Source organism: Octopus bimaculoides, chromosome 25, assembly GCF_001194135.2.
Source record: "Octopus bimaculoides isolate UCB-OBI-ISO-001 chromosome 25, ASM119413v2, whole genome shotgun sequence".
NCBI classification, from domain to species: Eukaryota; Metazoa; Mollusca; class Cephalopoda; order Octopoda; family Octopodidae; genus Octopus; species Octopus bimaculoides.
The window spans coordinates 33,165,309-33,176,567 of record NC_069005.1 but is presented as its reverse complement, the minus strand read 5'-3'; the positions used below and the strand labels follow the sequence as shown (position 1 = coordinate 33,176,567).

General features: G+C 37.3%; 1 protein-coding gene across 1 annotated transcript in view; it reads right to left on the bottom strand.

Moving 5' to 3' along the window:
- The window catches only part of LOC106869079 (protein hobbit), a 214,183-nt gene that overhangs the window by 105,435 nt on the left and 97,489 nt on the right, over positions 1 to 11,259 (bottom strand). The window contains exons 2-3 of the mRNA XM_052976734.1: positions 10,870 to 10,996; positions 6,704 to 6,756 (exon numbers count right to left, since the gene is read on the bottom strand). Coding sequence (XP_052832694.1) covers positions 6,704 to 6,756; positions 10,870 to 10,996 — 180 coding nt within the window. The remainder of the gene's footprint in view (positions 1 to 6,703; positions 6,757 to 10,869; positions 10,997 to 11,259) is intronic.

Below are 11,259 nucleotides of genomic sequence, written 5' to 3'. Positions count from 1 at the left end.
TAAAGGGGCAGTTGCTATGCCCATGGTCTTTGCAGATTCCGTGAGATTGGTGTATTAGTATTTTGAAGAGTACGCTTCTCTTGACGCTGTCTCATCTCCTTCATTGTTTGAGTTGCATCTTGGTGGTTCTTCTCTAAAAAATTATTAATATATTTTCCATTATATAATTCAATTTGATATTATTAAATTGAATATCCTTCTAAGTTCGGATTTTGACATTCCCTAACTTTATTTATATATATATATATATATATATATATATATAGTCTCCTCATCCTAATACCTCAGGTTGATAAAAAAAAAGAAAGAGATTTTATGAATTTCAAATTGAGAGAAACTGATTGAGATAGGACGAAACAGAAAAAAAGATAAATTCTGAACCAAATAAAAACAGACAATGTATAGGGAATAATAAAGAGCATGATTATATATTTGCTGTGGATGTGTAACAGGAGTGAAATGAAGAGAGGAAGGTGTCTGAATATCAGGGTGGGCTGGAGACAGGTGGTGTGAAGATAAAGCAAAGAAGAGATTTGGATGTGAGGGCAACAGGTGGTGTGAAATGAAAGGTTTCAGTCACTTAGCTGCTGTCTGTAAGAGAAACTAAGACAGACTGACTGGAGTGACAGAGAGAAAGAGAGAGAGAGAGAGAGAGAGAGAAAGAGAGAGAGAGAAAGAGAGAGAGAGAGAGAGAGAGAGAGAGAGAGGCTGGAAGAGTGAAAGCTAAATGTCATAACATGATGATTGGCAGGGAGAAGATAATAAGAATAAAAGTAGGCCAAATGTATTAAGAAATGGGGTCAGGTCAGAGGTGAAATAAGGACAAACAGATTGAGGAATTAAACAAAAATAAAGGTCTTATAATGAGATTAAACTGAAATGATAGATAGTTGTATACAGTTTCAAGTGACACTAAAAGTCCCTGAATGAAAAGAGAAGACAACATTTATAAAGTAATATGGAGGAGGGGGTAGCATCTCAAATAATGTGTGTTGAAATATTTCATTGTTGTTTTGATTTAAGGTTCCTTCTGTAATTAGCAGTCACTAATTACTGCAAACAATTCTCATTTCTCTCTTATGAGCCAAACAGGAAGCCTGCGTATCCACTAGACTTGCTAAGAACAGCTGTCAAATTTTCCTCAAATCACATCCTATTGCCTTTAAAAAAAAAAAAGAAAAGGGAAGGATATTGAATCATGTAGTCCTAGATACACTATGTCGGGGTGGGATAGAGAAGAAAGGACAAGCTGGTCACAGTTTAATAATATCTGTTAGACCCAAGCTGATCTAAGACTAAACAAGAGCTATTCTAAAAAAAACCTCCTTTCTTTTAAGTCAACAAAAGAGTTATCCTTTATATCATGGAAGACCCGGCAAGCCAAGTAAGATCGTTGCCAGTGCCCCTGGACTGGTTCTTGTGCGGGTGGCACATGAGATGCACCATTTTGAGCGTGGCCGTTGCCAGTACCGCCTGACTGGCTCCTGTAGGATTTTCGAGCGAGATCGTTGCCAGTGCCCCTGGACTGGCTTGTGCGGGTGGCACATAAAAGACACCATTTCGAGCGTGGCCGTTTTCGTGCGGGTGACACGTAAAAGCACCCACTACACTCTCTGAGTGGTTGGCGTTAGGAAGGGCATCCAGCTGTAGAAACTCTGCCAAATCAGACTGGAGCCTGGTGTTGCCATCCGGTTTCACCAGTCCTCAGTCAAATCGTCCAACCCATGCTAGCATGGAAAGCGGACGTTAAACGATGATGATGATGATGGTACTCTATATCTTTCTTCTCATCATAGAAGAACTAACAGACCACAGAGGAATCTTTCAGCTTCCATAACTTCCTTCTCCATTTTTGTCTCTTTTTTTTTTTACTTCTGTCCCTGGGTCATCCTTCCAGCTCTTATCCTGAAATCACTGATCACTCGTCTATGTGGTGCAGTACATTCTTCATTGAGGAAACATTTAGTATTAATAATTATTTGTTCACCCCATTCCCTGGTGAGTATCAAGTCTGTCTGGCCACCTGAGTGCAGATAACCCAGTGGCTGATTGGCTTTCAAAAATCTTAATTGCAAAGGGTTAGGCCATATAGGTCACCAAATCCCAGGGATCTTGATCTCGCCATTCCTTGTACCACAGTGTGTCATAACACCCATGTGTACACATAAGTAACCATCCTGGTGTCGACCAGAATGCCAACTTAAGTATTTAACTGTGACCACAAAGCAGCTGTTATAGGTTATGGAAGTAGTCTGCATGAGTATCTCATAGACACAAGGTCCTGCTCTTGCTTGAACGTTAGACCTGACTGTGGTGCATATGCAGAAATCACTGTTGCCTTATATGGGTGTGTGTGTGTATAATTATTATTTAATTCTGTCACTTTTCTTTCCACTTGATTACAAACTGTGTCAATTAGATAGAGCAACTTTACGTAACAGAACACTGGGAAGGAAAATAGTGATGGTAGTGGTGGTGTGAGTGCAGAAGAAGAAGAAGAGTTGATGCAGTGGTGGTGTTGATGCCAGTAGAGGAGTGAGTGATGTAAATGTGACTTATGGGAGAAGTAGTGGTGGTCTTTCTCTATTCTTTGTAATTCACTCATCCCATTGACCACACCACCACCACCACCACCAGCACTACCATCACTCTCACCAGTGCTACTACTATCAGCACCAATACTACTCACCACCACTGCTGCTACTATTACTACTACCACTACTACAACCAACACCAGCAGCAGCAGCATTAAATGGAAGAAGGCAGGTAAGAAGGTGGTATGGATGGTAAAAGAATGACAATCAACAAATGTAAGGGTCATCTGACAAGCAGGGGTCAGATAGAGGGGTGGAGCAGTTGGCCTATGAACACACTGAACACACACACACACACACACACAAGCGTTTGGTCACACATGTGTTAAACATGACAGAACATGAAGTCAGAGCAGCAGAGACAACAATAACAACATTAACACTGGTGGTGGTGGTGGTGGCGGTGGTGGGAAGCACAGTGTAGAATTGCTATTACTGGTGGTGGTGGAGGTGGTATTTTAGTACTCACAGTAGTAGTAGTAGTAGTAGTAGTAGTAGTAGTAGTAGTAGTAGTAGTAGTAGTAGTAGTAGTAGTGGTGGGTTAGTATTATTACAGAGGCTGGTGGTAGGTAGGGAGTAGTTGCAGAGGTGGTGGTAGAGTGACATTATATATGATAAGATGGTGGTGAATATATGGTGATGGTGATAATGGTAGCTGGTAACAGTAGCAGCAGCAGTGGAGATGGTGGTGGTGGTGGTGGTGGTGGTGGTGATGGTGGTATGGCTAACTGCATAACACTAACGCCAACCAACCAGCTAGCCAGCCAGCCAGCCAGCCAGCCAGCCAGCCAGCCAGCTCCTATTGTTGCTGTAGCCTGACTGCTCTTGTGTGTTTCATGTGTATGTATGAATGATAACAATGTAATTAATGTGTGTTTCTATTAAAGGGTTGCATTACTCGTTAATAATGCAATCATAACAACAACAATAAGAGAGTCAATAGATTTCATGGGTCTGTCAATAATCAGCTTTTATAGACACATAGATATAGATTTAAACACACACACACACACACACACACACACATGTATCTCATATATATATGTATGTATATATGTATATGTATGTATGTATGTATATGTAGATGCATATTTATGTGCATGTGTGTGCATCTAAGTGTGTATGTATATACATTTTCTGCAAACATACACTGCATTATTGTAATATGTCAGAGATAGAGAGAAAGTGTGTGTGTGCACAAGTGAGAGAGAGAGAGAGAGAAAGAGAGAGAGAGAGAGAGAGAGAGAGAGAGAGAAAGAGAGAGAATAGATAAAAGGAAAGAGAAAGATCCAAATAGAGGAAGAGGAAGATAGGCATGGATAGAGTGGTAGAGACAAATAAGAGGAGAGTAAGAGGAGAAGAGGAAGAAGAAGAAGAAGAAATGCAGAGGATGGAGATGTAGTGGCATGAGAGAGAGAGAGACTGAGTGAAAAAAATTAAGAAAGTAAGAGAGAGGAGTGATGGATGGAAAGAGACATTTAAGGAAGGAGGAGGGAGATTTGATATTTTCCTTTAATATCTACCATGTCTCAGATATAAGCTAAAGACTGTTGCAAAACTAAAATAGAATATAATAAAATGGAGAAGACAAGAAAAAAAATGCAATTCAAACAGCATGCTACACCACCACCACTACCACCACCACCATCCACTCAAATAGGAAATCTCTTCCTCACCAACACACACACACACACATATAGACAGAGCAATAATTCCCAATAATTTGTGACATCTTCTAGCAGAGACAGACACAACCAGTGTGTAACCAACTTTTACATCAGTCAGATAGATAGATGGATGGAGAGATATCATGGCTATTGATAGCTGTGATCAATAGCCAAACCATTACGTAATCTAATCACTTCCTCACACACACACAGAGTCTCTTGTACACACACAAACACACACACACATGCATGCACACACTCATGCACACACTCATGCACACACTCATGCCAAAAGACAACGAACGCCATCTAGAGAAGCAGTCTTAAAACAATGATCATCTCCATGAAGACAATAGCAGAAGAGAAGGAGGAGGGAGAGAGAGAGTTTTGATGCATTAACAAGATGACATAGTGCTGCTTGCTTATCATAAAATAAACCTTCTTAATGCAATACAAACTGTTCTCTTTTCGAAACAAAAACAGATTAGCTGTGTTATAGAGCTTGTGAGGAAGCTTCTACCATAGTAGCTTGACCTGCTCAATGTAGCATCAAAATCTCTATCAACAAACTCCTGAATGTCTTTCAAATAGAGACACACTTACTTCCATCTGTCTTTAAAATAACATCAAGCAATTCAATCTCATTCATTTAGCAACCAACACAAAACAAAAAAAAAAACAAAAAAAACTCGGGTTTTTTTTTGGTTTCAATGAGGATCACGTGAGCCAGTGAGGGAGATTCTACAAAACACCTTAATTTGATCAATTTTGCAACCAAATCCTCGCTTACACACACACACACACACACTAATAATAATAATAATAATAATAATAATAATAATAATTTCTGCCATAGGTATAAGACCTGAAATTTGGGGGGAGGGGGTTAGTCAACTACATTGACTGAGTATTCAACTGGTGCTTATTTTATCAACCTTGAAAGAATGAAAGAGAAAGTTGACCCCAGTGGAATTTGAACTCAGAACATAAAGACAGACAAAATACTGCTAAGTATTTTGCTCGGCATGCAAACAGTTCTGCCAGCTCACTGACTTCGAATTTTGTCACAAGGCCAGCAATATTAGGGAAGGGGCTACATGGATTAAATTGACCCCAGTGCTCAATTGGTATTTATTTTATCAACCCTGAAAGGATGAAAGTCAAAGATGACTTTGGCAGAATTTGAACTTAGAATGTAAAAGGCAAATGAAATGCCTTTAAAAGAAAACACTCATCAATTTTACAGTGCTTCCTCTGCTCCACCCATTTACAACGAGTTGATGTTAATCAGGTTTATAGCTGTGGAGTCGGTACACAAAACCTTTGCTTTTGATTCTTCCATTTAAGGTACCACCAACTCTGACATCTCCGTTTGTAATTAAACTAATCATATATTTCCTACAGTGATTGACAACACCACACAATGTGCACAGCCAATGGCAATCATCAGGTCACTTTTTAACACCCTAACCTGTTATAGTCTGGATTTAAAGATTATGTTTATATGGATTTATTTTTTATATATATTACATATTAAAGAAGTTAAGCAATTAAGTCTAAGACAAAACTTACGCAATCAAAAAAAGCATCAATGGCATCATAAGAATTTATAAACTTTGAGAACATGAAACAATTCTTTTGAGAACAGTGAATCTCGAAGCAGATAAAGCTATAAATAATGGCATATGAACAGTGGGTTAAAAAAGACCCTTTTTTTCCCCATTACAGTTATGATATGATAGAATTTGGAAAACTGAAAAGGGTTAAACAAGATGATAGAGCAACCCTATCACACATGCACACACACACACACGTATGCATACATACACACACATGTACACACACATACACATGCATGCACATATGCAGGGGCAGGAAAACTGTCATATCAGTGTCATTGTACATGGTAATGTCTGTCAACATTATAAAACAGTAGAAATTTCTCTTTTTAAATATGAAATACAGACATTGTAATGTCTAAATGGGGTGAAATGTAGTCTCTGAGGAACGTAGGATGGTCTTCAGAGAAGAGTTCATAGAAAACTTGGTGAAGTTCAATTGTTACAAAGAATAAAGAATCTAGTGTCTTTTTTTTTTCTTTCTTCCCCACTCCCACCAAGCTCAGCCATTTTTAGTGTGGAAGAAACTTACAACCATAATGGTAACATCTCTCTCTCTCACTTCTTCATTATCCAATGAAGAACAAAGATCCCCATCCCCACCTCGAAACACAAGATTCTTTACTCACCAGAGCAATTAAACTAATCAAAGTCATCAATGAACTTTCTTGATATCTAACGTATTGTGAATTTGACCAACAATAAGACCATTTTAAATTCTCTGTTTGGATATTTAGATACTTAATCAGTGTAATGATCAACTAATGTGTACATAATTCTACATCAAAGTGGAACTTGTAGTGTTCTTTAAGAAGCATCTTACCTAATTGTGCGAGGGCTCAGAATATAACTGGTTAAACCAATGTTTTCAATTTCCTGAAAGAGAAATAAAGAAATAGCTGAAAAGTTTGAAGATTATATCAAAGTTTACAACTAACTGTGAAGGTTTTAGTTGCTGTGACATTTTTATTGCAAGTAACCATGGGAAAGGGTGAGAAAATGTGGTTGAAAATTGAAATCTACACAGTCAAATCCTAGACATCAGTTCTGGATATATATAGAGAGAGAGAAGGAGAGAGGAAGAGAGAGAGAGGGGAGAGAGGCATGGTTAACTGCGTTGGGGATACAGAGTTAGAGAATACAAGTGATTTGATTTTATTCCTGTCACACCAAAAACAAAACAAAAAATGCAAGCATAAACATGTGGCTAAGAAGTTACCTTTGCAACTATAGTGTTCTAGATTTGACCCCACAGCATAGTCCTTTGGGTAAGTGTCTTCTGCTGTATCCCTGAGTTGGCCACTATCTTATGTTAAACAAAGTGTGTGGAAGCTAGCTGTTTATATATGTGTTTGTGTGGGCATATACATGTATGCATACAGCATACTGTGTGTGTATGTCTGCGAAGGTGTATTACAAGTATACAAACTGCTGTAGCACAATACACAGTTACATCCATTTTATACCAGAAAACAAAGGGTAAGAATTTAGACACTACACAAGTATTGATAGAAGGTATACTAGAGTCAAATAAGTACAGGGGTCAACATGATAGACTTAAAACCCTTGCATACAGCACCTCAATATGGCCCCAGTCCAATGACAGAAACTAATAAAAAAAGTACAATAATCTCTCACCATATCGCAGTTTACCTGTCGCAGTTTATTATTTAAGCTTACGTCGATTCCTCCGTGGTGTTGTTTTGCATTTATAATAAAATAGATATATACAAATTATAAAAATAACTTTAAAAAATATACAATACTGTTTCTACTTTGTGGATTTTCACCTATCGCACAGGTGGAGTGGGGGACATAACACCCGTGATAGTCGAGGAATTATTGTATACCACATCAAAGTAAATTTTATTGAAACAAAATCTACTAAAAGTGAAGTTTGTTAATAACATTACAATAAATATTTAATCAACCACTCTTCTATCTCTCTCTCTCAATTTTCTTTCAGATCTTCTACGTAATGGTCTAAACAATGAACACGAAGTATTCCAGAGATCAGTTTCAATTTATTCATTTATTTCTTCTTCAATTATCTTCTTTTTAACTTTTGGTTTATTACTTGTTTCAGTCACTGGATCATGGCCATGCTGGAGCACTGCCTCAAAGTGTTTTAGTCAAACAAGTTGACTCCAGTACTTAGCTTTTTCAGTTTGGTATATATTGTTTGGAATGTCTTTAGTTAGGGCTGAAGTGGAGCTAAACATTGGCAGAACAACAGTATTCTATCGTTTTAAAATGAAGTTCATCCATTTGTTTGTTTTCAAGAGTGACTTGTTAAATAAAACATGTTGAATGTCGGTCACTTAAACGGAGTATGCTTATATCATTATTATTATTATTATTATTATTATTAAGACCATTGTTGTTATAATCACACATTACTGCTCTATCATTGTCATTCTTATGATAATACAGTTGAACAATCTCCTGCTATATATTCAGATCAATATTATATTATAACAATAAAATCACTGAATCTCAGATTTTTTTTATATACATACATAATTAATAGCACGCACATAATTAATACATGAAAGGATCTGAATAGAATATAAAATGAATAATTTAAAAATTGCAATTAATTTGGCTAACAGCATGTATAAACGAAGGACTAATGTCATACTTCTGACTAAACCTAAACTGCAGAGGATCCTACAATTCAAACAGTAGTGGCTCTCTGTCTGTCTGTCTCCTAATAAATAACGTAACACACTATAAACTATAACTTAAATACTAGAAGGGAGAAATAAAATGAAACCAAATGTCATCAACATCATTATTGTTGTTGTTGTTTTCTATGCTGGCTTGGGTTGGGCCATATCTCATTCAGAGATCTCATTTCTACAGCTGGATAACCTTTCTCACACTAACCACTTTACAAAAGTGTACTTGACAAGACTAAAGGGTCCTCTCAACCCTACAATGTCTGCTCACTTCACTAACCACTTTACATAGTGTGTAACAGGTGAATTTTATCCTGGTCCCAGCGCTAGTGAGGTCACCTTAACCCGAGCCCAACATTGTTAACTCAGTTGGTTATGACATACGAAGGGGTACCCCAAAATAACCGGAAACGTTCTCTGTGGGACAAACCCATTGCAGTTCAGGATTCCGCCATTAGAAGCCACTTGATGCGATCCTCAGGCATCAGTCTGCTGACCGGCAAAAGAGTTGCAGAAAAAGTTGTGCCTCACTTGCTCACAGAAGATCAAAAGCAGTCACCATATATCACAATGCCAGGTGCCATGAGAGTCTCTCCATGTCTAACCTCCTAAAGTCCTATTACATAATTTCATTATAAGCAACTGAATATACATTCCTCTGTAACAATATAATGGGTGAATGGTGCCTAGCACAATAGATTTGTTAATTGGTATATATAAATGTGTGTGTGTGTGTGTGTGTGTGTGTGTGTGTGTGTGTGTGTGTGTGTGTGTGTGTGTGTGTTGTCAGTGAGTGAGTGAAGGGAGGGGGTAAAAGAGTGAGTGGTGAGTAAATGAGTGTGTATGTGCAAGTGTGTGTATTTTGACAGTTTGTCTGGTTGTGTGGGTTGTGTGCTACATCTGTAATTGTTTGAGTATAAAATTGTTTTTGTAATTATGTTTATGAAACAGAGACATAGGAAGTGTGCGTGTGCATGCGTGCATGCGTACGTGTGTGCATAATAGAGAGAGAGAGTGAGGAGAAGAGTGAGAGGCAGATACATAAAGAGGGGACCCCAGAGTACATATTTCATCAGGTCATCCTGATATTAATTTGACACATGTTTTAGTGGAACCAAATTCAAAACAACATTCCATGTCAAAGCAAATCATTCACACAACTAAAGCAGATCCTTTTGTTAGCCATCAGGCTTATCGCTTTATGACATCCCTCTTGGAAAAATAAAACTGCTGGGTTTCCACTCCCTATCATAAGATATTCATTCTACAATCTACTTTCTACCAACTTATTTATCCGTGTGTGAAAGAAAACGGAAAGGACCTGCATATGGTGCTGTTAACGGAGGTTTAACAACATTGTTGCACACAAAAACTTGAGTCCAAGAAGTAAAGCTTCCTTCAAGGCAGAGCTAGAAATGCAATTGTCAAGTAGGTAAGAGGTTTTAAACAGGAACAATATATTCAAAATTGGTGAAACTAAAAATTGTTGAGGATAAATCAAATTCATTATTGTTACTGAATATGTTAGTGTTATTTAATTTCTGAACGGTTTTGCTGCCATTTGTTTATGTAGCTTGATTTCTTTATCCATCAGTTTCTACTAAGATGGACACGATTTGACTAGCCTTTTGCCTGAGAAGAACTATCTTTTCTGCTACAATCTTGACAATTTTTTAATGCATGTGTAATCTAGACCTCATGTAACACATATATTCGGTGACCTAGTATTAAAAATAATAAAGAAAACAAAGTCAAAAAGTCTATTTATTTCACATAATTTTGAAATTTCAAGTGTATTGCAGAGCCTCAAGATATAAATTATAGAGCTTGAGATTTTAACACTCTTGTGTTTTTAAAGGATTTCGCTAAAGAAAATCAATTCGTAACAACGAATGTACAAAATAAAATGAGGAACAGCAAATGTGTAATAAATTAATTTTTCACTCATTATTCAAAATTCTGAGTGCGCTACGGAGCCTGAAGATGTAAATTTAAGAACTTCAGATTTTAGCACAGTTGTTTTTAAAGGATTTCGCAATAAAAGATATATTCTTGAAAACACATTTCGAAAGTCTGTGAAAAAAGTACCTTTTTCACTCCACCCTGGTGCATAGAGAATATCTCTTCCACCTGAAAACTGCAGCCAACCCACAAACTAACAACACATACCTTGTGTATAAGTTTGATTTTACATATGAAGGTAACGATGTTTCATGGCCTGTGTCTAAAAAAAAAGGGTGGGGGGGAACAAGTAAAAAGTAAAGCCAAATAAACAGAAATTCGAACAGAGAAAAGAGAAATAACCTACCACGCGGAGTCCTTGCTTTGGTAATTTAAGATAGACTTTGCCGAAATTGAAAATACTTGTCCAGCCAACTTTCACTTCCGCCTGGAAATGTTTGCGGAGCTTCCATTGCATCAACCATACCAACAACCTGCAAGAGACAAACAGAATTTTTAGAAACAAAAAAAAAAAAAATAACTAATGATTGTATAAGTCTGCTTCATAACCCCTTTCAGAATTTTGAATTTATTTATCTTTTCATCTTTTACTTGTTTCAGTCATGAGACTGCGAAGATGATGGGGCCCCATCTTGAAGAGTTTAGTTGAAGAAATCAACCCTAGTGCTCATTTTTTTTTTAAGTCTGATATCTGGATGTGTTTATATGAAAATAAGAAGAATAAGCAAAATATAGC